Below are 27,964 nucleotides of genomic sequence, written 5' to 3' on the forward strand. Positions count from 1 at the left end.
TATATGTGAAAAAAAAATTCATATTCATTGGCTTCCCCAGACCTTCTCTACTTTTTGTCACACCTTAGTCATTTGCGTCCGTCCCTAGGAATCATCCAATGGTAGACCACCTGCCCTCACACACCGACATCCCAGTATTCCCTACCGGTACCTTCTTTCCGTGGTCCTTGAAATCCTGACGGAATCCTTCATCCTGCTCTTCACTCACTGCTTCCAAGATTTTCAGGGAAACATTCCAAAAAGTAAACATCAGGGTGGCAAGCGGGTTGCCCCTTTCAATGTCTGTGGCATTGAATTAAAATAAGCAGGCGTACAAAGGTGTAAATGAGTAGAACAAAGAAAAACTTGCAAACCTAACGAGTGACATGTGTCGTAAAACATTAGATATGCGCAGAAAAATCGGGGAGCGTCGTGAAATGAATTTTAATTAAGCAGAGAGCGCGTGCGCAAGACAAATCGGATGGGGACTCGTGTCGCGAAGTACAAAAACGCAAATCGGGCACGGTCGTAATAGTAAAGGTTTGCGCATGCGTACGCGGCTCGCGTTGTTTGTGCGCATGCGCGCACAAATCGGGCAGAGACACTGTGGAAGGTAAGACAAAGCCGGACACGTGGGGGGTTTTCCTAAGTATGGGGGATAACGCGAACTGCTCAGGGGTTCAACATTTGACGGGTAGCCTAACGCCCCCTGTGTTTCTTAAGTTTGCGGATCGAGCACTTTGTTTTACCGGCCTTTGCGGCGTTTTGGCTGTGGTGGCAGAGCTAATCGTTCCTTCGCGCTTTCATGTGCAGTTTGCTAATTGCGGGCAGCGCTCACTTCCACCCGATGGGTTCAGATCGTGAGTTTTGATGCTCGGATCGATGAGCGGAGATTTTTCTTTAGACAAAACAATACACCAAATGTCCCACTTTCATTCTGTATGTTGTCCCTTTGCTCTTCAAGATTTCCTGACGTACTTTCCCTGTTCTGTTATTAAACAGCCCATCTGTGACGGGATGAAATCAACGGAATCAATGACGAGCCCCGCATGAACGTCTGCCGTGCACCAACTATTGGAATGTATTTTGTAATGCAGCGTTTCTCAGCCTTTAAGTATATGCGACCCGAGTTTTCATAACAGTTTTAATCGCGTCCCCCTAACGTTTGTTTGAAAGGAGCCCACTAATGTTTGTGATATGCCACCTGTTGAAATGACAAATGAAATGTACATATCCCTGGTACATTTCATTTAGTGTAGACTTAATAAAAGCAGTGTTAGTATTTGTGGTGTGCCATCTGTTGGAATGACAAATACAGTGCATTTTATTACTATACATATTTGTATTATGCATTTTATTATTACAAATATCTGCGTTGCACCATTTGTTGGAATGACAAATGCAGTGCATTTGTCTCTGTAATGTACCAGTTGTTGTGGGGTTCATAAAGCAGCACTAATGATTGTGATGTGACATCTTTTGGAATGATAAATACAATGCATTTTATTACTACACATGTTTGTGTTGCACCACCTGTTGGAATGGCAAAAGCAATTCATTTTATTATTGGAAATGTTTGTGATATGCCACCTGTTGGAATGACAAATGCAATGTACATATCCCTGGTACATTTCGTTTAGTGTAGACCAGGAGTTCCCAAACTTTTTTTGGCCGCAGACCTCTTTACCAAAAACTTTTAAATCCGTCAACCCCCTAGTCACATGCAACGGTTTTTCATGTCCGCACTTGCTTTGATACGTTCGATAAGACGATGCACAGACATGTTTGTGCTACGTGTATTTTCATGCATTCTTACGTGTGACTCTTTTAATGACACATTTTACCTTTTCATTCGCAAGTTTGGTATGTAATGTGTTTTTATCAAAATATTATGTTACTTCTTAATTAGGTACCTATTGGAATCATAGATATTTTGAAGTAACAAAGAAATATCAGTAGTAAGGGGGTCTATTTTTGTTGTTGTCGACCTCCAAATGTTTTTATTGAAACTGTCGACCCCTATAAAGTTCAAATCGACCCCAGGGGGTCAATATCGACCACTTTGGGAACTCTTGGTGTAGACTTAATAAAAGCAGTGTTAATATTTGTGGTGCGCCATCTGTTGGAAATGAAAAATGCAATGCATTCTATTACTACAAATGTTTGTGATATGCATTTTATTATTACAAACATCTGTGATGCACCATTTGTTGGAATGGCATCCATCCATTATCCAACCCACTATATCCTAACTACAGGGTCACGGGGGTCTGCTGGAGCCAATCCCAGCCAACACAGGGCGCAAGGCAGGAAACAAACCCCAGGCAGGGCGCCAGCCCACCGCAGGGCACACACACCCACACACCAAGCACACACTAGGGACCATTTAGAATCGCCAATGCACCTGACCTGCATGTCTTTGGACAGTGGGAGGAAACCCCAGAGCACCCGGTGGAAACCCATGCAGACACGGGGAGAACATGCAAACTCCATGCAGGAACCCGGGTCTCCTAACTGCGAGGTAGCAGTGCTACCAACTGTGCCACCGCGCCACTGTTGGAATGACAAATGCAATTCATTTTATTACCGGAAATGTTTGTTATATGCCATCTGTTGGAATGATAAATGCAATGTACATGTCCCTGTTATGTTTCATTTGGTGTTGGATTAGTAAAAGCAGTGTTAATGTTTGTGATGTACCATCTGTTGGAATGGTAGGTAGATAGGTATGTAGGGGTGTGTGTGTGTGTGTGTGTATTAAAAGATGGCTTAAGAGCACTTTTGGTGTGGACGATCGAGCCACCTAGAAGGGCAGCACAAACAGAGCAGCCCCTTGAAGGAGTGTAGGTTGTGGCGCTCTAGGGTCTGGTTCGCCCCACTGAACAAAGATGTGGAGTGGGACAGACATGGCGGATGACTTCCCAAGGGATCCGAGGTACGACTGAGGGGTCGTGAAGGATGACGGGAGGAGTGCCGACCTTGGACTGTCTGGCTGCGCTGTGCGGAGGCCAAGATGGGGGTCAAGGGACAGAGTTGCTGAGTCTGGGTGAGCTTGGGTGACGAAGAAAAAGGTGGACTGGGATCTGAAGGAGCCAGTGGCTGCATTTTTAATCTCTGTTTTTAATGGGTTTCTTTATTGTATTTTTATCCCCCACTGCTTGCTTGTTTTTATGGATAACTAGCAGGAGTACCTGGCGTTACCCGGGAATCTATAACCGGTGAATTTCCCAAATGAAAGAAACAGAACATAGAAATAAAAGAGACAGTTTTCTGATTCACATTTTATTGTTAAGTCCCTCCACTCTGGATTGTGTCTGCTGTGGCGTTTCAGACGCCCTTGAAATAGGCTTTCTTGTGGCATCTGAAGTGGACCTTCCAAGTCTACGTCTTTTTTTCGGTGGCATGGCTATATTAGTGAAAAGCAGGACAAATATAATGTGTTGCATGGTATTACTTAGGGAATAAGCACCACAGTGAGATGAATTTATGTTATTTACAATACATCGGAAAGCGAACAAATAGCACCAGTCAGTCAGGATGAGCAACACTGAAATCGTACTGTGAGTCAGAAAGCGAGCAAATAGCACCACAAATACGGAGAGCCAGTGAGAAAGAGTAGAACTGAAACCGTAATGGCGGGGAGTGGTGCTCTGTTTGTAAGGAGCGTCTGTGTTGAACCGTGATGCCATCTAATGGACGTTGACGATGGTAACTACAGAGAGAAGTGACATACAACCGGTGCTGCATTTGGGGAAAATGGTGGGGGAAGGATGCTGTCTTTTTAAGGCGAGTCTCTGTTCAAACGTGCTTGCATATAACGGACGTTGATGAATGAAATACAGCACTATCAGTCACGCGTGTCGGAGTGTGACCCGCGGAAATGCAGGTGTGTCAGCCGGTCACGCGCACTGGGTCGATCACATTTTACATCCATATGGCAGTTCCTCTTTACCCAATCAAAGCAGTCGGCCTTCTCATACTTGCACACTTTCACAATCTCTTGGCAATTTAAAGAAACATGGGTAAAGAGCGACACAGGGACAAAACGTGCCTCTAGATGGCGCCACCGTTAACGTCAATTGCAACGTGCGGCCATCTTGTCGATGATAAGTACGGGGACGTGTGGCGAACGTTGTGTCGGTGAAAAGGTGCCCTGCGCTTCACCACGAACATTTTTCCGAACCAAACATACCCCATGAGATCCTCCTGGTCACAAAGGAGCCCCATGCCCAGTTTGGTGGCGATCGGACGCCCGCTGCAGATTTGTATGGCGGATAAACAAACATGCATATACATACATACATACATACATCGACTCTGCTTCAGTGGCGTAGCGTGGGTGTCAGCCGACCAGGGCGGAGGAAAATTTCGCCGCACCCTTATTTAGGTATTTCAATTTAAAAGACTAAAATATACAGTAATTCTTTGCCGTACCCCACTACGCTACGCCACTGCTCTGCTTTATATATTCGATTTATTTATTTTATTACTCCACCATGGCCACTGTTTTGGGTTTTGTTTTTGATTCATTTTAATAAAAGCACCAAGCACTTTTTACACCATCCCCTTGCTCCTTGTGCGAGTTCTCCCCATCGGTCCGCTTATTCAGACATATCTATCGAGGGTGTTGGGTTCGAGAGGCTCCCAAATGTGAAGAGGGGGGACCTGGAGTGGACCCACATCGTTCACAATGCTCTCCGCCCGATTCGGATTTGATTCGCAGGTTCAGTAAATTAAGCAATGCCTGAGGACCTCCGTCATATTAGTTTTACACCGGAGGGGGGGGGTTATGGGGGGCACAAGTCAGTGAATTAATGGCATTGTTACAGTCTGCACCAGCATGCATCCCTTTAGGTAATGTATGCACACTGTCAGTTTAAACCAAATGGTATTGTTTTTAAGAACAAAATGTCTGTTTGCGCCTCTAAGGGTTGGGGCAGTGCCTGCATCCACTCCCCTTTTTCATATAATAAATATTATATATTTTTTATTATTGTATGTATTTTGTATAATAAATAAACCTTCAGACCCTGAGGTTGTGGGCTCAGATCCCACTGCTGCCACCACGGTGTGACCCTGAGTGAGTCACCTGACCTGCCAGGGCTGCAACTGAGAGCTGTAGGCAGCTGTAAGTCACAAAGGTGTCACTCAAGTAAGAAACAATAATAATAATAATATCAGCTTACCAATAGACCTCCGAGCCAATTTAAACCTGATCCGCCCCGATTGTTCAATAGGCCAGTGTTAGCATAAGTTTAATGTGTCCCTGTGCAAATCTCTCTTATAAATCTGCTTTTTCTGCTCACATGCACAGCTGACACAGAGCCAGATTACGCACAGCGGCTCACCACATTCAAGTGCTATGTGACAGACTGGAACAACTGGGGCCTCAAGTATATATGGTGCGTACGCACAAAGACGTTGCGTACTCCCGTTTCCATGTTCAAATCACGATGTATAAAACCTAAACTGTGTGTAAAGTCACGCACCTTTCCACGGTACCTCATACCCTGTTGTACTCAAGTTCTCCGCTCGGCTTTGCAGACTGGCGGCACTCGGCGTCAAAGCAGGGCTACTGTTCCTGTGTGGTGATCCTTTCATTTTCAGATCCACATCCCTGACGCGGCTTTATAAATACACTGAAATTAACCGCATTTTGTTAATTAGTTGAATGCATCTGATCATAATTAACTTGTAACAATATAACGGTCCACAGAATGGTCAGACTATACCAAATACCATTGCGGCTTTAGCGTTGTTACTCCCTCCTCCTCCTCCTCCTCCTCCTCCTCCTCCTCCTCCTCCTCCTCCTCCTCCTCCCTCCTCCTCCTCCTCCTCCTCCTCCTCCTCCTCCTCTTCTTCCTTCCTCCTCCTTCCTCCTCCTTCTTCTTCTTCTTCTTCTTCTTCTTCTTCTTCTTCTTCTTCTTCTTCTTCTTCTTCTTCTTCTTCTTCTTCTTCTTCTTCTTCTTCTTCTTCTTCTTCTTCTTCTTCTTCTTCTTCTTCTTCTTCTTCTTCTTCTTCTTCTCCTCTCCTCCTCCTCCTCCTCCTCCTCCTCCTCCTCCTCCTCCTCCCTCACTGCACCACTCAGAGTATGTATATCACTGTATCTGGGTGTGAATCACAGCAGCTGATCAGAAAGAGAATCATCAGGATACAGCATCAAGTACACGGTGTCTCAGCCATGCTGTCTATTGAACTGCTCTCATATGATAAACACTTCAGAGCCTTTCCTGTACGGACCTCGCGGTTCACAAACAGTTTCATCCCCAGAACTCTAAACGCACTCAGTCAGTCCATCAATTGCTCCTTGTAGAACTGTTAGGACTTATAAGTACAATCACCTCACTGTAAACTCGCACTACAGTTATAATATTACACAACCTGAGCCACTTTATAAAGCGCGTATTTACATATGATGACGATATCATTTATAAGATGAAATGTAGCAAAATATGTTGATTATATTATACAGATAAAACTTTAACTTCATTTAAATAATCTATATTGTTAATAAGTAAACACGTGAGGACACGGCGCTGTAGGGCTAGCGAGGATCTGGCACTCTGTTCACGGTTTGTTCCTGCCTCGCGCTGTATTCTTGCTGGTGCTGACGCGACACTGGAAGGATAGAATAATTAAATACGTACTACAAACATATTTCATTATTCCTTAAAAGTTTTGAAGAATCGATGCTCTAAGCTTACAGATGGCTTAACGTCTATTACTGAGCTCATTGTGTGGCGATTGGGTATTTGGAGAAAGAAAAGGAAGGACAGGAATTGGAGGTCAGTACGTTTGAAAGAGACAGGACTGATACAATAAAGTATTTCATCAGAGGTCACGCACGGCGCAGCAAGCATCTTGTGTGAGACATGAACAATCACTGCACCACCGTGTTTAATAACGTGCTTTAACTCTTATCATGAAAATGACATCACATATACATCTCAGTATTTTAGTTATTCAGAGAGCTGTAATATCACGAATGTAATGGATTCTGTGTCCAGTTGGAGGAAGAGAGCCGGTTTAAGAAGCAAGTAGTGATTCACACACACAGAGCACATACGAGTAGAAGATCAAATACAAAACAAAGCATTTAACGTGTTACTTTAATTACGATGTGATTTGAGAAACGGGTTAATTAAACGATTTTAAGATGAAGTTTATAATGTTCTATTTTAATGACAAAATAAACTACGAGATTAAAGTGGAAATGTCGAGATTGAAGTTGACATTTTGTGCTTTTTTTCCCACGGTGTGTCTATTTTTTTTTTTCTCTGTACCCTAATAAGCTTTCATACGACACTCAGACGGTGGGCTATGACTCCCCTTTTCACGGTGACTTTGATATGTGACTTCTTTTTTATTTCCGGCACTGTGTGACTTTGTGAACTTGAGCTTTCAAGTTTCTCCGACACGCTCTGTCACTCGATCAACTTCCTTTAGTTGTTTATTCCACTGTTTAAACCAACCAATAGTACGTTTTTCTTTGCCTCCACTTGGTATTCGCTGAAATTCTTCTATTTCCTCTCGTGCTTTTCCCTTTGTCTTTTCACAGAACGCTGAACTTAAGGGCTATTTATATTGATTTGCATATTCAAAGACGTGTAAATCTAGGAGGAGTTAGGGCGGGGCAGCAGGCGCGTGCACGTGTGTTACTTTTCACGCTGACTGGGATTGATCGAGCGGAAGAACGTGGAAGTTGACATTCCAACAGATTTATACATCTGGATTTTTTTTGTGCGTACGCATATTTCCGCTTTTGTGCATACGTCACGTTATGCATGAGGCCCCTGGACAGCGCGCCGTCGGACTACAGCTGCTGTGTGTTATTTCTCTCGGTTAACTCAGTATGGAATGAGTGGACTGGGTGGTCTTATGGTCTGGAGTCCCTACAGATGTTATTTTTTTCTCCAGCCGTCTGGAGTTTTTTGTTTTTTCTGTCCCCCCTGACCATTGGACCTTACTCTTATTCGATGTTAATTAATGTTGATTTATTTTGTTTTTCTTATTGTGTCTTTTATTTTTCTATTCTTTTATTATGTAAAACACTATGAGCTACTGTTTGTATGAAAATGTTCTATAGAAATAAATGTTGTGGTTGTTGAATAGTATCCTCGTTTAAGCCCCATTGCCTTGTTTGGAATTACATGTTCGCCTAAGTAGGGGGGCCTTGCACGTGGGGAAGACCGTAAAAAGTTTTAGCACGTTGCCCAGCACTCCTTCGAAGGCAACGGGCTGATGGGAAATACCGTCATTGTTTCCTGAAAGAGCCTCCCAGTGCACCGCCGACATCGACAGGCTCTACGCCTCGGGGCCCCCACTCCCGGCTTCCTTCGTCTGATATGCAGTGTAAGCCGACATTAAACAAAGCAAAGTTATTTCTCTGACGTGATTTCTTACCGCCGTATCACAAGTGAGGGGTATCGCCTTTTTATAATCTATCCATATACAGGATGGTGCAGATCCAGATCATCTGGGTGACTTTGATTTATGTGGGGACGATTCCAGTTTCGGTGCAATGACGATTCTTCATGTCGTCAGTTTGCACACTTCTCGATGGTCCGGGATTTTTCGGGTGATTACCTATGTAATAAACTTAGTACATGAAAAATTGCATAATTAGATCTGGACCACCCTATAGATTCGGGATCTGTAACACGCCGGCATTACGGAAAGAACTCCTTCCCAGGGAGCTGGCGCCCTCTGCTGGACACAGTCAGGTATACCAACATTTCTTTTTTTTTTTTCTTTCTTCATCTCAGTCTTTGGGTAAAGTAATTCTTACCAGAGGGCATTCATAACTTCAGCCCCATTAGAATCGCTTAAACGATGGAATTTTACTGACATGTGGATTCGCAAAGGACTCGTATCACCTGGGGTTCTTTATTTTTACAGACTTTTTTCACAAACGGTAAAAGTTTCTGTATTTTTTTTTTTTAACTGGGATACGAATAGTTACTGATGAGATTAACCCTTAACTACTCGCGCTGGGGTATTTTGTAGCCCAATGTCAGTTATTTTTTGAACCCACCGATAGCATCCGCCATCTCTCCTAAACTTGATTCACTACAAGTCCAGAGTCGCGATGGCTTCCCTCCAGCCGGTTTTACGAGCGGAAGCCCTGTCGCCAGTTCCATATGGTGGCTTTGGTCCTACATTATGTACTTACTTAACGATGAGATGTTGATCTGGCAATGACTTCCTCCACAAAATTCATTCAAGAGCTGAAGTGACATGTGACACGAGTGCAAATCCTGCAGTGGATCAAAGTGTGGCCGGTGACGAATGAGCACGGGAGAAGTGCGTCAGGTTTACTTTCAGATAGTACTAGACTGGACTATCCTATTCAGTAATACGCTATTAAGTTGCGTTAAAAACATGGCGAATTGAAAACGATTGCAATATTTTATATTACAACCTCACAGCGTGCATAGAAATAGCCATTTTAGCACAGGGTGCATAAAGTACAACAGTACTTGTGAGATGAGAAATGGTACGAGTAGTTAAGGGTTAAACTGTCAGGTCCATCCATCTAACCCGCTATATCTTAGCTACAGGGTCACGGGGGTCTGCTGAGCCAATCCCAGCCAAACACAGGGCGCAAGACAGGAAACAAACCCAGGCAGGGTGCCAGCACACCACAGGGCATGCACACACACCAGGCACACACTAGGGACAATTTAGAATCGCCAATGCATCTAACCTGCATGTCTTTGGACTGTGGGAGGAAACAACTGTCAGGTCCTCCGGTAAGAATTACTTTACCACATCTTTCTATGAAACTCTTCATTTCCGAATAGGACTTTCAGCAGGTGACGCTGCTGCTATGCAGTAAGGAGATTGTAAGTTGGCTTCCCGGGTCATTACATAGAAATGCAATGTGTTACTATTTATTATTATTAATAATAATATGATTATTATTATCTATCCATCCATTATCCAACCCGCTAAATCCTAACTACAGGGTCACGGGGGGTCTGCTGGAGCCAATCCCAGCCAACATGGGGTGCAAGGAAGGAAACAAACCCAGCCCATTATTATTATTATTATTATTATTATTATTATTATTATTATTATTATTATTATTAACCACTCTATAGATCCTCCTTTGAATAGTGTCTGTCTGTTCTTCTTGGTGGTCTGTATGGAGTGTTTCCCCACATACACAAAGGTGACTTAAAAAAATTGGATACTGGTGAGTGGACCATGTGATGCATTAATGGTCTGTCCAAAATAATAATAATGATATATGCTGTGTGTATATATATATATATATATATATATATATATATATATATATATATATATATATATATATATATATATATATATATATATATATATATATATAAAACGTTTCTATAGTGCTTTTCTCACTACCCGTGCCCTTTGCACAGTGAGTGGGCAGCCACTTCAACCACCACTAATGTGCAGCACCCACTTGGATGATGTGATGGCAGCCATTTTGGTGCAACTCCTTTTTGCCACACATGAGCTGTTTAGATGATGAAGTGGTGAGAGATAGTTAGCCAATCAGAGACAGGGGGTGATTAGGGGGCCAGGTTGACCAGGTCATGGTCATGCCAGGACATCGGGATACGCCCTACTCTTTAGGAAAAAATAAGTTTCCTGCCTTTCACCCGGTGCTGCCAGGGCAGGCTCCAGACCGTTTCCACTCTTAATTTGTTTAAGCAGAGCGTCTGTTACATTGGAGACATTTACAGCCCTAAATCCCATCTGTCCATTCATTTTACAGTCGTCTTAAGCAAACCCGAGTCGTGATTTCAACTATAATGGACCCTGGGCAGACCGGCAGTCCGTCACAAAGCACACACGAGCAGGGGTCAGTTAAGGGGTCTCCATTCAGCCCGACCTGTGTGACATTCAGATGTGAGGGTGTGGACAGTAGGGGGCGCTCTGGCTCCCCAAACACCCAACGCAAACAGACACAGACACAATTTAAAAGGGCAACGCGTCTTCTGTGCATGGGATACTCTTTCCCCCAAGAGTTTCCCACCATGGCCACAAGTCCACGTATGCAATAAGCCCAAGTCTCGGCACAATAAAGCCCTCTTTTCCACCTTCTCTCTTGATTACTGTCTTTCATGCACCTTCCAACTGACTCTGGCTCGTCAATGTGAACCAGACAGTCCCTTTTATTTTAGCTGCCCTGGAAATGCTTCCAAACATCTGCCCGTGTGATCTATCAAAGCTTTCAGGTGAGGTAGAAACCCCATGCTACATGGCTCCTCTCTCCTTGCAGCACCCCCTGTTGGCACCCAACATGGCGGAGTTAAAGAACTCTAAGTCCCATGGTGCCCTGTGGGAATCCGTAGCATTACTGCAACCCAGGAAAGCTGCCATCTAGTGTTCTGGAGGTGGCAGTGCCCTGAAGAAGCTGTCTTCCCCCCATCCTCCCATTACTTGGGCATCCCAGCTGGGTTGGGCTGCTGGCCGTCCCTTACAAGGTGAAGAATTGAGTACTTGGAGAGATACAGAGGAGAACATGCAAACTGTACAGAGGTCAGCTGGATGTGCAATTCAGGCCAAGGATCCATTATTCCTTTAGGAATTGTTCTCCTTCCATCCAGTAGATGGCAGCATAGCTACTTATCAAAGTGTATGCCATCCCATAATATCCTTGCTATTTCAGTTCATGAATATACAGACAAGAAGCCTAAATGCATCATGTTTCTCTCTCTCTCTCTCTCTCTCTCTCTCTTTGCCTTCCTGTATCATAGACTGAGTGACGTTTGATTAAACATTCAGAGGAGCCATTGAGTCACACGAGCACCGGGAAGACGTCCGTAGAGGTGAAAGAGAAGAGGAGAAGTGGGAGGCGTTCATCTTGAATGTGTCAGAACAGACACTGAGGAGTTCAGTCAACGACAATGGTGGGTATTCACACGGCAGGATGAGCCATTTGACATGGGATTCAGTGTTAATGTCTGTGGTGCGCCATCTGTTGAAAAGACATGCAATGCATATGTCTCTGTTATATGCCATTTGGTATGGGATTCATAAAAGCTGTGTTAATATTTGTGGTGCGCCTTCTGTTGGAATGATAAATGCAATGCACAGTAATCCCTCCTCGATCGCGGGGTTTGCGTTCCAGAACCCCCCGCGATAGATGAAAATCCGTGAAGTACAAACCATATGTTTGTATGGTTATTTTTATATATTTTAAGCCCTTAGAAACTCTCCCACACTGTTAACATTATTAGAGCCCTCTAGACATGAAATAACACATTTTAGTCAAAAGTTTAAACTGTCCTCCATGACAAGACAGAGATGACAGTTTTTTCTCACAATTAAAAGAATGCAAATAGATCTTCTCTTTAGGAGCAGAGAATTTCAGAGGGAGAGAGAGAGCTCGCGCTCGCACAGAAAAGCAAACAATCAAAAAATCAATACTTGTGCTTTAAAGTTTGCCTTTAGCCTCTCTGCTCACATCTCCTCCGTCAGGCGCAGAGAGCGTCAGAGAGAGAGAGAGAGCGAGCGAGATTAAAGCAAACAATCCAAAAATCAATAAGTGTGTTTTTGGAAGCACCGCGATAAAGCGGCACTTCTTAGAGGTGCGTTCGTATCCACTAGGCAAACAGCTTCTGTGCAAGCAGCCCCTCTGCTCACAGCCCCTCCGTCAGGCGCAGAGAATGTCAGAGAGGGTGAGAGAGAGGCAGAGACAAGCAAACAATCGAGCACCACACCGGATGCATATCTTATAGCATTGAGGAGTTTTAGTTAATATGTAATACATGTTCTGATTTGGTAGCTTCTAAGCCATCCGCCAATAGTGTCCCTTGTATGAAATCAACAGGGCAAACAAACTGAGGAAGCAAGTACCATAAATTAAAAGACCCATTGTCTGCAGAAATCCGCGAACCAGCGAAAAATCCGTCATATGTATTTAGATATTCTTACATTTAAAATCCGCGATAGAGTGAAGCCGCGAAAGTCGAAGCGCGATATAGCGAGGGATTACTGTATTTGTCCCTGCTGTGTTTCATTTGGTGTAGGATTTGTAAAAGCAATGTTAATGTTTGTGATGTAACATCTGTTGGAATGACAAAATGCATTTTATTAAACAATTGTTTTTGATGCCTCATATGTTGGAATGGAAAATGAAATGCATAGATCCCCGGTATATACTATTTGGTATGGTATTTGTAAAACAAGTGTGCTAATGTTTGTGATGTGCCACCTGTTGGAGTGTTAAATGCAATGCATATGTCCGTGTTACCTGCCATTTGGTATGGGATTCATAAAAAGTTATGTTAATATTTGTGATATGCCTTCTGTTGCAATGACAGATACAGTGCATTTTATTACTACAAGTATCTGTTATACACCATTTATTGCAATGACAAATGTTATGTACATGTCTCAGTTATATGCCATGTGGGATGGGATTCCTAAAAGCAGTGTTAATATTTGTGATATGCCATCTGCTGGATTGACAAATGCAAAGTATTTGTCCCTGCTGTGTTTCATGTGGTGTAGGATTTGTAAAAGCAATGTTAATGTTTGTGATGTAACATCTATTCGAAAGATAGATACAATGCATTTTATTACTACAAATGTTTGTGATATGTGATCCATTGAAATGAGAAATGCAATGCATGTGTCTCTATTATATGCCATTTGGTATGGGATTCATAAAAGCAGTGTTAATATTTGTGGTGCACCATCTGTTGGAATGACAAATACAATGCATTTTAGTACTATAAATGTTTGTGATATGCAATCTGTTGGAAATGACAAATGCAATGCATGTGTCTCTATTATATGCCATTTGGTATGGAATTCATTAAAGCAGTTTTAATATTTGTTGGAAATACAAATGCAATGCATTTTATGATTACAAATATCTGTGATGCACCATTTGGTGGGATGACAAGTGCAGTGCATAAGCAGTGTGTGGTGAAAAAGAGGGACTAACCTGGAGTGGGTGCCAGCCCATCATAAGAAGCACTCGGGTGTCAACAGTTACTTGTGTGCTCAGATTAAAGTGGCTTTGATGATGTTGTGTTAATTTTAGAGGCGAGGGATGGGGGTTCTGTGTGTGATGGTCATTGTGCCTCCATTGTGAAATGGGAATTCCATTAACGGTGAAGTTAGGGATAAACTTTATCAGCTGGAAGTACAGAGAGGGTGAAGAGAAGTAGCACGAGGAGTTCATCTTGAACACGGAGGATGCCAGTTACAATGGCAGGTATTCACACAGCAATGTGAGCCGCAGTTGTCCTGTAGATAGAAAACCAGAAGTTTGGGGACTTCTAGCTACCCCTCCATTATGACAGCCACTTAATTCATTCCAAGGGTACAGTGACACAGGCAGCATGAGATGCAAGGCAGGAACCAAACTGAAGGGGGGGGGCGCCAATCCATCACAAGACACACTTGGCCATCACATTCAGTGCAGAGTCCATCTTGGACACTGAGCAGATCAGTTAACATGGAAGGTATTCACACAGAAAGGTGAGCCGAAGTCCAGTAGGTACAAACCCACCAGTTTAGGAACTGCTAACGACCCCCATTATGACAGCCACTTCACTCAGTTCAGTGTTACAGTGGCCGCAGGCAGCTTGGTGTGCTAGTCGGGAACCAACCTGTAGGGGCAGCCAGTCGTATCAAAGGAGACGATCAGCCATCAATAGTCAGTTTGGATTAAGCAGGTCTTTGAGTTTTAGAGGAGACAAAGGCGTTCTGTATGTGTGGTTATTGTACCTCCATTGTGTAATCGGAGTTCTGCTACCTGTGTTGGAGGGTTGGGGGTCTGCAATAATCTTTACCAGACTGGAATAATGCATAGAGGGTGAAGAGAAGAAGTGTGAGGAGTTCATCTTGAACCCTGAGCAGGTCAGTTAACATGGCGGTTATTCACATTGCAAGGTGAGCCACAGTCCAGTAGGTACAAACCCACCAGTTTATGGACTGCTAGCCATCCCTCCATTAAGATGGCCCCTTAATTCAGTTTGGTGTTACAGTGGAAATCATGGGATGCAATGCAATAAAGAACCTGGATGGGTTGCCAGTCCATCAAAGGATAAAATCAGCAGTCAGTTTAGAGCTGAACTGGACACACGTGGGTTTGGAGCTAAGCAGGTCTGATGATGTTCTGTTAGGTTTAGAGGAGATGAAGGTGACAGCACCTCCTTTATGAAGTAGAAATTCTGTTAACACAGAAGTCAGGATTACATGGAGAGTGAAGAGAAGAAGCGTGAACACTGAACAGGTCAGTTAACATGGTGGGTGATCATACAGCAAGTTGAGCCGCAGACCTGCAGGTACAAAGCCACCAGTTTTGGGACTGGTAGCCACCCCTTCATGGTTACAGTGGACATGGGCAGCATGGGCTTCAAGGCAGGAACCAACCCTGGAAGGGGTGCCAGTCCATCACAGGACACACACGGCCATCACAGTCAGTGCAGAGTCCATCTTGAACCCTGAGGAGGTCATTTAACATGGTGTGAGTATTCATAGAGCGAGGTGAGCTGCAGTCCTGAAGGTACAAGTCTACCAGTTTATGACCTGCTAGCCGTCCCTCCATTATGTCATCTGCTTCGTTTAGTTTAGTGTTACTTTGGAAAGCTTGGGGTGCAAGGCATGAATGAAACCTGGAGGGGGTGCCAGTCCATGAAAGGAAACAATCGGCCATCAACAAGTCAGTTTAGAGCTGAACTGGACACACACGTGGGTTTGGAGCTAAGCAGGTCTGATGATGTTCCGCTAGCTTTAGAGGAGATGAAGGTGATGGCACCTCCTTTGTGAAGTAGAAGTTCTGTTAACACAATAAACAGGAATACATGGAGAGTGAAGAGAAGAAGTGTGAACACTGAAAAGGTCAGTTAACATGGTGGGTGATCATACAGCAAGTTGAGCCGCAGACCTGCAGGTACAAAGCCACCAGTTTTGCGTCTGGTAGCCACCCCTCCATTATGACCGCCACTTCATTCATTTCATGGTTACAGTGGACATTAGCAGAATGGGCAGCAAGGCAGGAACCAACCCTGGAGGGTGTGCCAGTCCATCAAAGTACACACTTGGCCATCACAGTCAGTGCAGAGTCCATCTTGATCCCTGAGGAGGTCATTTAACATGGTGTGAGTTTTCATAGAGCGAGGTGAGCTGCAGTCCTGAAGGTACAAGTCTACCAGTTTATGACCTGCTAGCCCTCCCTCCATTATGTCATCTGCTTCGTTTAGTTTAGTGTTACTTTGGAAAGCATGGGGTGCAAGGCATGAATGAAACCTGGAGGAGATGCCAGTCCATGAAGGGAAACAATCGGCCATCAACAAGTCAGTTTAGAGCTGAACTGGACACACACGTGGGTTTGGAGCTAAGCAGGTCTGATGATGTTCTGTTAGGTTTAGAGGAGACAAAGACATCTTGTATGTGATGGTGATGGCACCTCCATTGTGAAATAGGAATTCTCTTAACAGCAGAGTCAGGAATACATGGAGAGTGAAGAGAAGAAGTGTGAGGAGTCCATCTTGAACCTTGAGGTCAGTTAACGTGGCGGGAATTCACACAGCAAAGTCAGCCACAGTCCTTTGGCCAAAAACCCACCAGTTTAGGGACTGCTAGCCGTCCCTCCATTGTGACGGCCACTTCACTAAGTTCAGGGTTACAGTGGACACAGCATGAGGTGCAGAGTGGGAACCAACCTGCAGTGGGCGCCAGTCCATCACAGGACAAACTCCGCCACCAGCAGACGGTTTAGGTCTGCCAGTGAACTGGGCACACACGTGAGTTTGGGTTAGGTAGGTGTGATGATGTTTTGTTAGTTACAGAGGAGACAAAGGCATTCTGTATGCGATGGTTTTTGAAGCTGCATTGTGCAGTTAGGAATATACAGAAGGCGAAGAGTCCATCTTGCACACTGAGCAGGTCAGTTCACATGGCGGGTATTCACACAGCAAGGCGAAGCACAGACCTGCAGCTACAAACCCACCAGCTTTGGGACTGCTAGCCACCCCTTCATGGTTACAGTGGACATGGGCAACATGGGCTTCAAGGCAGGAACCAACCCTGGAAGGGGTGCCAGTCCATCAAAGTACACACACGGCCATCACAGTCAGTGCAGAGTCCATCTTGATCCCTTAGAAGGTCATTTAACATGGTGTGAGTTTTCATAGAGCGAGGTGAGCTGCAGTCCTGAAGGTACAAATCTACCAGTTTATGACCTGCTAGCCGTCCCTCCATTATGTCATCCGCTTAGTTTAGTTTAGTGTTACTTTGGAAAGCTTGGGGTGCAAGGCATGAATGAAACCTGGAGGAGACGCCAGTCCATGAAAGGAAACAATCGGCCATCAACAAGTCAGTTTAGAGCTGAACTGGACACACACGTGAGTTTGGAGCTGAGCAGGTCTGATGATGTTCTGTTAGGTTTAGAGGAAACAAAGACATCTTGTATGTGATGGTGATGGCACCTCCATTGTGAAATAGGAATTCTGTTAACAGCAGAGTCAGGAATACATGGAGAGTGAAGAGAAGAAGTGTGAGGAGTCCATCTTGAACCTTGAAGGCAGTCAACGTGGCGAGAATTCACACAGCAAAGTCAGCCGCTGTCCTGTGGCCAAAAACCCACCAGTTTAGGGACTGCTTGCCATCCCTCCATTGTGACAGCCACTTCACTAAGTTCAGGGTTACAGTGGACACAGCATGAGGTGCAGAGTGGGAACCAACCTGCAGGGGGCGCCAGTCCATCACAGGACAAACTCGGCCATCAGCAGTCAGTTTAGGTCTGCCAGTGAACTGGGCACACACGTGAGTTTGGGTTAGGTAGGTGTGATGATGTTTTGTCAGTTACAGAGGAGACAAAGACATCTTGTATGTGATGGTTATTGAAGCTGCATTGTGCAGTTAGGAATATACAGAAGTCGAGGAGTCCATCGTGCACACTGAGCAGGTCAGTTCACATGGCGGGTATTCACACAGCAAGGCGAAGCACAGACCTGCAGCTACAAACCCACCAGCTTTGGGACTGCTAGCCACCTCCCCATTATGACAGCCACTTCATTCATTTCATGGTTACAGTGGACACGGACAACATGGACTGCAAGGCAGGAACCAACTCTGAAGGGGGCACCAGTCTGGCATAGGATGCACTCAACTATCACCGGTCAGTTTAAAGTGGAACTGGACACACGCGTGTTTAGGCTTAAGTGGGTCTGATAATCTGAGGTTAGATTTAGAGGGGACAATGGTGTTCTGTGCTGTGATGGTTATTGTACCTCCATTTTGAAATGGGAACTCCCATGTAAAGAGGGGGTCAGTGATAATTAAAGGGTTAGATAAATACAAAACACAACCTGGAGGGGGCACTAGTCCATCACAGGACACACTCGGCCATCACTAGTCAGTTTAGAGCTGCCAGTGATACTGGACACGTGTGTGTGTGTGTGTTTGGATTGAGCAGGTTTAATAATGTCGAGATAGTTTTGGAGGAGACAATGGTGCTCTGTGTGGTTATCGTATATCCATTGTCAAATGTCAGTTTCATTAATAGAGGGTTCAGGAATAATCAATACCAGTTGGGAATACATAGAGAGGGAAGGGTGAGGAGTTCATCTTAACTGAGGAAGTCCTTTAACACAGCAGATATTCACACCTAAACCCAGCAGTTTAGGGACTGCTAGCCATCCCTCCATTATGACAGCCACTTACTTGAGTTCAGGGTTACAGTGGAGGGGGCGCCCGTCTATTGTAGGACAGGCTCGGCCATCACTAGTCAGTTTAGAGCTGCTTCAGCAAATTTAATAATGTTGTGTTAGTTACAGAGGAGACAGTGGCAGTCTGTGTGGTTATTGTACCTCCATTGTGAAATGGGGATTCCATTAGCAGAGGGGTCAGGAGTAATGTTAACCAGTCAGGAATACATAGAGAGTGAAGAGAAGAAGTGTGAGGAGTCCATCTTGAGCCCAGAGCAGGTCAGTTAACATGGCGGGTATTCACACAGCAAGGTGAACCTTCAGGTACAAACCCACCAGTTCAGGACCTGCTAGCCACCCCTCCATTATGACGGCCACCTTAATTGAGTTCAGGGTTTCTTTGGCCACAAGCAGCATGGGGTGGGAGATAAGAAGTAACCTGTAGAGGGTGCCAGTGCACCACAGGACCCACTCGGCCATCACTGGTCAGATTATTGTTGGACCCGCTTGTGTTTTATGATGCAGGAGAATAAGTGGAGGACTGACAGCCAAACTTCTGCTCACGTGTGACCAGCAGAGAATGAGAAACGAGCCTTCAGAAGATGTGTGGAAAATGAAGTGTGAGTGGGATAACCTGGTGGGAATGTCAGATGGGTTTGTCGTTGTGTTTACCAGTTGTAGACTTTAATACTGTGTGGGGGTTCAGAGCAGGAAGGGTAAGACAAGACAGAGTGGTGCTGAGTGCTGCTGCTTGATGGTTCCAGCATCCTGGGTTCCAATCCCAGTCACGGTCCCAGTTTGTGTGTTCCCCTCTGAAGGTCTTCCTCTATTCTGTATGTGATGGTTATAAAACATGTGAGGTGTCAATGGGGACAGCAGGTGGACAAAACAAGAATGAAGGTGATAACCGCACTTTAGTCAGACCTGAAGGAGGCTGAGGACCTGGAAAAGAAAACCCGATGTGAAAATCAGAATCGTGGAAAAGACAGGGAAGAAAAGATATGAAGACGATAAAATCAAAGGACTTTAATTTGTTACCATTTTTAAGGTACAGTCTGCGATCTCCAAAGCTGGCAAGTCTGTGGTGCCAACTGAAGTAGCGTTGTGTAAAAGACGCCACAGTGTGCAGACTCTGAAGACGACTCGCCCGTCACGTCACAGCAGTTGCTCATAATATCAGTTAACATAATAAAAATCCAAAATGGCGCTGCAGTATCTTAAACCAAACTTTTTGATAAAACACAACTATAAAGGAGATACCCAACCTGAAATGTTACTTGACACGCCCAACCTGTTGTGAACTGGCGACACTCATGTAGTGAAAAGCGTGTGAGGCTTCCAAGAACATCCACAGGACCATCCAGGACCTTCACTGACATGAAATGGTTCACGATGAGCAGGGTGTGAATTTATAAACTCTGCTCCTCTTTCCCTGTTCTTGTCTTTGTCTTGCTAAGCTGGACATGCTCTCCATATCAAGAAGGTTTTCACTTCAGAGAACTTCTTAAGCTGAAACGGAAGTTTCACAGCATTTCAGATCTCTCATGAAAAGCTCATTTAGTTCGCTTGTCTTTCATTTAGTTAACCCTGAATCATGCTCGTTGTTTTTGACAACTTTATGAATTCATTCTGTCTCTTTTAATTTCACAGGGCCCCTCCTTCCTTCTTCTCATTTCCACGTGTAAGTGAGGTGACTAATGGGCCGGGGCTTCCCAGGTGAGAAGGGGGGGTCTTAGAAGAGGAGAGCCGACAGTTGGGGTTCAGAGAAGAGTTTTATACGTAGCATGGCCTCGGTTAAACAGGAAGGTACGGACCAACGACTGGCACACATTAAAGAAGAGGACTGTGAGTCGGGTGCACCAGAGGGTGTGTGCGTGAAGGTGGAGGACTGCGAAGAAAGCATTTCAGTTTTTAAAGAGGAGGAGTGCAAGGAGGAGTCGTCTGAGGTTAAAGTCGAGGACCTGAAAGATTTCTCATTTGGCCTTGCACTGCAAAAACGTGAAGCTGGCCCCATTTTCAAGCGAGATGTGTGTGAAGAATCTCTTAACAATTTGCAGCCCTGGGTCACTAATACTGGACAACTGGCTACCGTGGAGATTTCTGTGCAAGTAAAATCTGAGTTATCGGAACGTGAGGAGAAAATTACTGAAGGAGACGGAAGAAAAGCAGAAGAGCAGCTGGGAAAAAGTAAGTCATGCGATTAAATAGAACAGGAACTTTACAAATTCTAACAGGGGTTTTGTTGGCGAGTCAGTAGATTGAAATAAGAGTGGGAGTCGTGATTTGATTGAATTGGAATAAAGACCCTTGGAGCATGTTAATTTGAAAAAAAAAATAGCTTATCTAGTAAATAATAATTTGGAAAAGTTTGGGTGAATGCATAAAAATCTAAAGTGACCAGCACATGACTTCTACTACACCAACCAGTGATGTTTGCTCGGCTAATATCATTATATTTAATGTAAATGACAGTAAAAGTCATATTTTAGTATAACATCTGCATGTCTTATATTGTGTTACACCTAACAGCAACATTTAGTTCTGTAGCATATTCTCATACCAGGATTGAAGCTCAAAGTTAAGACTCAGATGTCCACAAAAAGAAAAAAAAAATCTATATAACTAAAATATAATCCTTACTCTAGTGCACTTAACTGGAGCGATTTTACTCAATCCAGTGGGATTCTCTCATTTTCCAATGCTGTGCCCACCTTCCTATCGGCTCACTGGCTCTCTTTTGGGCTGTCATGTCCTGACCTCCTCGTAGACATTTACTCTGTAAAATGGATTCCTTGGAGTTTCCCCCACTCACAATCCTCTCGTTAATCTGATTATTATATAATGCACATCTTTAAAATATGTTGGGGAAAGTTCATTTATTCAGTGTACACTTACGGCTTATGAACATACCATAATATTCTTAAGTACAATTGATCCAATTGAAGGTTTTGGTGAGGGAGGCCAAAGCCTATCTTAGCAGTATGAGACATGAGCTGCCAGTCCATCAAGTGGCCCATTCAAACCCAAGGTCACACGGTGTCACTTCTGAGTCACCAGGTCAACTGACCTGCATCTTCTTGCTGATTTGGCAAAAGATTTTGCGTAACTTGAGTAAGACCCATAAGGACAAGGAAAGACCATACAAAGTCCACACAGACAACAAAGGAGTGTAGGATTTGACCTCAGAACATTTGAACAATCAGGCAGCTGTGCTAAACGCTTAGCGTTCTGACTACAAGTGCATGTATTTCCATTTTTTTTTTTGCGTTTAGTACAGATTAAGTTCTTAAAGCATATAAATATTATTAAGTAAATCTCACCAAAACAATAAAAACCTCAAATTCAAGACCATGTTGTATTTACTGATCATCTGCCCCCCCAGTCCACCTCTGTTCTTCTACATTGCATCAGAATTGAGGTGTTTGTGAGCCGTTACACAGAAATTAGACAAAGCTCTGAGGAGTCCATCATTGAAGTGGGCTCATCCACTGCAGGGTCTTGTTAAAGATTAAGAGGACAGAAATAAGAGGAACAATAAGAAAATGAGACATTTGAGGACGGTGAAAATAACTAAAAGTGAGGGAGCAAAAGTGACCACCAGACATGGAGGGGCTTGAACTTGAGTCTGGGTGAATCTACTTAAAGTATCAAATATAAAGTATCAGATGTCATTCCAGTCCCCCCATTTTCTTAACCTGGAGTCTCTGACAGCTTTGAACTCAACAAAAGAATGGATGCCAGTCCACTGCAGGACACTCTGGCACACACATCGCCAATCAGTCACACCTGACAATGATTACCACAGTAGCTATGGTGAGAACCAGGGCGGTGTGGTGTAGTGGGAAAGGCTGCAAACCCTGAGGTTGTGGGTTCAAATCCCATGACTGACATCACTCTGTGACCCTGAGCAGTCACTTCACCTGCCTGAGCTGCAATTAGAAAACCAAAAGCAATGGAACCAATTGTATCATAAATGTTGTAAGTCACCCTGGATAAAGGCGCGAGCCAAATAAATAAATGTAAATGTAAGAGACTCAAAAATTCCTGGAAGATAAACTATATACAGTATAAATGATACAGTTTACAGCACTTCCTTTGATTTAACGTGAAATACTCCTCTGCAGATAGAATGCAGTTGTCCCAACGCTTCTTCAATTCCTGGAAACGTTTCCTGTTCTCCTCTCTTTATTGCCGTGGCCAGAGCCTCTGGTTACTTTTCTTCCCAGATTTCTTCTACGGTAGCAAATCCTCTTCCCTTCACTCTTAATATAAATTTTGGGATCAAAACAAAGTCCCCATTAGTGACACCTGGCCAATGTAGGGGTGCGCAAATTAACAAGCACATTGTTTTTAGTCGAGGCTGGCCTTCATGATACGAAGCCGCTGCTTCAGGCGTTTATTCCCTGATGTTAACCTGCAAACAACTCAGCAGTTCAGTGTAATGTTGCTGCTTACCAATAGAAATCTTTATCAGTAACTCAGTTATTGTCAACAGACGTGATCATCGTCATCTTGGCATTCCTAATGACCCGACACTCATTTATTCAGCTTGAATTTGAAAATCACAAGAAGACTGAAGGGTAAATGTCAGAAATCTGCTCTCGGTCTAATCTGCATGATGCCACTTGGCGGGCTGACTAATGAGACTGTAGGCACACGACACCGAGTGGCATAGTCGATAACTACACGCTACTCCCACACTAGTGACTCATTCCAGGTATTTTGAGTCCCCACACCCCAGTGTAGCTTAGTGTTGTGATGTAAGATTTTGCATATAACTTGATAAATGTTTTATTTGTCTTTATTTATAATTTAGGCAAAGCAATGTAATTTAATGTTAATTTAGTGAGAGGCATTCATGTTTGCCCCCAAACCACCTCCCCACCTTTACAACTACGGCTCTTTGTAATTTTATGACAGGATTTGGGAGATGTGTCTTAAACCAGTTTGATTAGTGTTTCTTTGCTAAAGTCTTTCTCTCATCCCCCACATAAATCCAGGTTAGCTTAACATATCGTCCTAGGGGGGTGGGGTGGCAGGCATTAAGATGTTCTATTCCCCCATTGGTCTGAGGTATGGCTGTTTGGAATTGGCTTGTCTCGGAGGCCTGTAAGTACCATGATGTCCTATTGGCTGTAGGGGTTGGACAGAAAACCCATATATTTGTTTGCTTTATCTCACTCTCTTTCTTTTACTAACATCTATAAGAAGCTGGTTCTTGCTAACCTGTGATGATGTAGACAACACAATGATGAGCACAGCTTCAGCCATATTGACCAGGCTTATGGCCTGTTCTGAAGAAAGCTGAGCACCAACGATGCCTTAACTAGAGACATTTTAATTAACTACAAGTCTGTGTGCCAACTGAAACTACACATCACCATTTAATCAGGTTGTATGGTTGCCAATATTCAAATGTACTTTGCATATTGTTATTATTTATGAATATTATCAGTAATACGTCATTTTAAGTGTAATTTAACTCCTGCTTGTCTTTTTACTACATCTAATTTCCTGATGTTATAGATATAGAAGGGAAGGTGGAGATAAGTTATATATATTAATACCTTATAAATAGTGGTATGTCTGTGAGATTAGGCATTCTAAGGCTACATATTAATAATACAATAGGGGAAAACAGAGCAAAATATATATATATATATATATATATATATATATATATATATATATATATATATATATATATATATATATATATATATATATATATATATATAACTCTCTACCAAGATAAAACACATTGGAAAAAGCAAGACAGCAGGAGAAGATACAAGTCCATACACAGAGTGGCCAGAGCAGGAAGGGCACCTCAGTGTGAGGCAGCAACTCCAGCCAGTGTGCTGTCACTTTGTTACTGTATTGAATTGGTTTAAAAATATTTAACTGGACTGTTTGTGTCATTGCAGATTTACATGAGAAAGGCAGCATTTTCACATCTTCATTTGCTCAGACCTCTATTCTGGACTGTGAGAAGATGAAGAAACCAACCAGTGGATCAGAAAACTTGACCCCAGCCTCTTCCCAGTGTAGTTCACGTCATGCTACTACAATAACACAGACCAAAGCCCTCACAACTTGTCAACTAGAAGTGAGTAAACACATCCAAGTTCAAACTAGAGAAAAACTTTACTATTGTTTAGAATGTGGCAAACGATTCTTACACAAAAATAGCCTTTCTAAGCATAAGAAGCTTCACACTGGTGAGAAACTTTATAGTTGTGCTGAATGTAACAAATGTTTCTTAGAGAGAGGTAATCTTAATATCCACATGATAGTTCATAGCGGCGAGAAACCCCATTGCTGTTCAGAATGTGGCAAACGATTCTTGCAAATTTCCAGTCTTCGTATCCACACAAGAATCCACACTGGAGAAAAACCTTATTGCTGTCTCGAATGTGGCAAACGATTCTATGACAGCAGTGGTTTACGGGATCACTCACGAACTCACACTGGAGAAAAATCATATGTCTGTTCTGAATGTGGGAAGAGGCTCTCAAATAGTAGCAGTTTTCGGAAGCACAAGCGCACTCATACTGGAGAGAAGCCATACATCTGCTCTAAATGTGGCAAAAGCTTTTCTGGCAATGGTGCTCTTTTTAATCACGCCAAAATTCATGCAGGAGAAACACCTGAATGTGACCAGCAAGTCTCAGCCAGTAATGACCTTCATGTTCTTGAAGGAACCTCATAGCTGTTCTGAGTGTGACAAACATTTCTCAGATAGCAGCAGTCTTAACAGGCACATGAGGATTCACACTGGAAAGACTCTCCATTCTTGTCCAGAATGTGGCAAGCAATTCTCACTACTGAGTCTTCTTCGTAGGCACTCACGAATCCATACTGGAGAAAAACCACATTGTTGTCCAGAATGTGGGAAAAGATTCTTAAATATACACAATCTTAGATGTCATATCAGAATTCATACTGGAGAGAAACCTTTTGGCTGTTCTCAGTGTGGCAAACGATTCTCTGCCAATAGCAGTTTACAGACGCACATACGAATTCATACAGGAGAGAAGCCATATTGCTGCACTCAGTGCGGAAAAAGATTTTCCGACAGTAGCAGCTTTCGGAATCACACAAGAACACATACTGGAGAGAAGCTGTATGTCTGTTCCGAATGTGGAAAAAGCTATACAAGGAAGAGAAGTCTTTATAAACATACCAAAAGTCACACTGGAGAGAAACCTCATTGTTGTTTGGAATGTGGCAAGCGATTTGTACACCTCCGTAATCTTTATAACCATAGAGGAATTCATACTGGAGAGAAACCTTATTGTTGTTCTGAGTGTGGTAAGCAATTCTCATGCAGCAGTAACCTTTGTAACCATAAAAGAATTCATAATGGTGAGAAACGTCATTTCTGTTCTGAATGTGGCAAGCATTTTTTGAACAACGCAAGTCTTAATACCCACATGAGAATTCACACTGGAGAGAGACCCTATGGTTGTTCAGAATGTGGCAAACGATTCTCACAAAGAAACAGTCTTCAGAACCACACAAGACTTCACCATACTGGAGAAAACCTTTTTGTTGCTCTGAGTGTGGGAAAAGTTTCTGTGACAGCAGCAGTCATCTGAGGCATGCACGAATTCACATGGGGGAGAAGCCATATTGCTGTCCTGAATGTGGAAAACGATTTTCTTTCAATAGCAGCTTATGGAGACACAAACAAATTCATAGAGGAAAACCCGTTGTAAACGTGGCAGAGAATTTTTCCACTGACCCTACACACACAGAAAAAGTGAAGGAAGACGTCACTGTTGTTCCAAATGAGGAAGATAATTCTCATTTAAAGTAGTTCACAAGTATGGTGATGAATGTGACAAATGGTCCTTAAATGTAAGGGGCTTCAGAATTACCACTGGGGACAAACTTGACTGTTGTCTGAAATATAGAAAATGATTCCCACACAGCAGAAGTCTTTATAAACCTTGAAGATTTTCTTTTCTTTTCTTTTCTTTTTTTTACTATGAGGAAATCTTATTTTTATCCTGAACGTGGTAAACGATTCTTAGGCAACAGTGGCATTCGTAGCCATGAACAAATTCATACTGGTGGTAAACCCCATAGCTGTTCTGAATATGGCAAGTGACTCTCCTGCATCAGCTTTCCTTGGAGCACAGAAGAGTTCCCACTGGAATGTGAAGACATGAAAAAATAAAGTACCAAAAAATACAGTTGAAGGTATGCCAGGTGTGGGACAAACCAACAAACTTGGGGGTCCATAGAACTAATGAAACAAGAACTTCCAGGCCCATCTTGACATCCTACCAATCTGTTTAACCCCACATGAATTACAATAGGAAGTTTTGTTAGGAATCACACAGTGGCTACACTAAGCCATTACTGTAAATCTGACAGCAGTACAGCATCACGTCAAGACCAAAGAGTGCAGTTCACTCCTGTTTGATGATAAGCCGTTGGGAGACGTTAACCCCTCAGAGAAACCATAGTGGTGTTGTGAAAGCGGCAAGCAGTTTGAAGGACAAGCAGCTACTTCAGACTCTGAACAATGTACTGCCATACAGGAGCTGATCTTTGCACCAGTGCTCTGATATTAAATCGTGAATAATACAGGACAGACTTCCTCGGCCATTTTGTTTTTTTTTTTTCATGGTTTGGCACACAAATTCTGTCACTTAAGAAGCAGCTTGCCAGACCCTCGTAACTTCATCTCCAGTGTCAGCTCTCACCATAGAATCTCATTGAATTGTAGTTTCCAGGTCTCATCTGCTCAGACTGATCAATCACAAGCAGACTTACAGCCAGAGATGTCTCCTTTTTAAGGAACAAAATGCCATCACCCAATGATTAGCAACCTTCATGGAGTGACAAATCTTTGCAGCAGTTGTTAACCAAAAGACCAGGCTTATCTGTACTCGGGAAACCCATTGCAACATGTCCACTCCCACCTTTAGAGCCCACTGCAAGCAGCAGGTCTGTAGGATCAGTGACCTCAGCCTGGCCATAACTCTGCTCCATGGCAGGACACCAAGTCTTAACAAAGGCCAGAGTGATCCCTTTTTTCCTAAATAGTGAGCTATGCTAGACTGTAGCGAGTGAAAGGCCATCAGTGCCAGAGTTAGATGAGGGTACCACCAGTCCAGACCTTAAAGTCAGGTGCGTGAGCAAGAAATGGACCAGACACAAAGCCACACATCCATCTTGATGAAGAAGGGAGCCGACTGAGCAGCAACTACCCAGCAGATGTACATTTAATGCCTGAAAATGAGGGCTGTGGTGTTTGAAACATCAACTTAATGGATTCCACCAAAGAGAAAAAGGACAAGAGCTTCTGAACAAAA

The 27,964-nt window shown here is 43.5% G+C and overlaps 3 protein-coding genes across 5 annotated transcripts in view; 2 read left to right on the top strand and 1 right to left on the bottom strand.

The window, feature by feature from the left end:
• The window catches only part of LOC120528235 (zinc finger protein 345-like), an 18,410-nt gene extending 17,976 nt beyond the window's left edge, over positions 1 to 434 (bottom strand). The window contains exon 1 of the mRNA XM_039752353.1: positions 152 to 434. The gene's annotated coding sequence lies outside the window, so the exon portion shown is untranslated. The remainder of the gene's footprint in view (positions 1 to 151) is intronic.
• The window catches only part of LOC120528293 (zinc finger protein 2-like), a 26,676-nt gene extending 295 nt beyond the window's left edge, over positions 1 to 26,381 (top strand). Inside the window, exons 1-4 of one of the 3 annotated variants that reach the window (XM_039752435.1) lie at positions 525 to 592; positions 11,724 to 11,876; positions 20,286 to 20,822; positions 24,563 to 26,381. In XM_039752435.1, coding sequence (XP_039608369.1) covers positions 20,420 to 20,822; positions 24,563 to 25,347 — 1,188 coding nt within the window. In that variant the 5' untranslated portion in view covers positions 525 to 592; positions 11,724 to 11,876; positions 20,286 to 20,419 and the 3' untranslated portion in view covers positions 25,348 to 26,381. Of the gene's footprint in view, positions 1 to 524; positions 593 to 8,659; positions 8,703 to 11,723; positions 11,877 to 20,285; positions 20,823 to 24,562 lie in introns of those variants that run through there. The other 2 variants (XM_039752437.1, XM_039752436.1) reach the window with 2 other exon arrangements.
• On the top strand, positions 25,400 to 26,236 carry LOC120528916 (gastrula zinc finger protein XlCGF7.1-like). Its single transcript, XM_039752992.1, has one exon. It carries the CDS (start codon positions 25,400 to 25,402, stop codon positions 26,234 to 26,236), a length of 837 nt encoding a protein of 278 aa, XP_039608926.1.
• Positions 26,382 to 27,964: the final 1,583 nt, after the last annotated feature.

Source organism: Polypterus senegalus, chromosome 4 (assembly GCF_016835505.1).
Source record: "Polypterus senegalus isolate Bchr_013 chromosome 4, ASM1683550v1, whole genome shotgun sequence".
In the NCBI taxonomy this organism is placed as follows: domain Eukaryota; kingdom Metazoa; phylum Chordata; class Cladistia; order Polypteriformes; family Polypteridae; genus Polypterus; species Polypterus senegalus.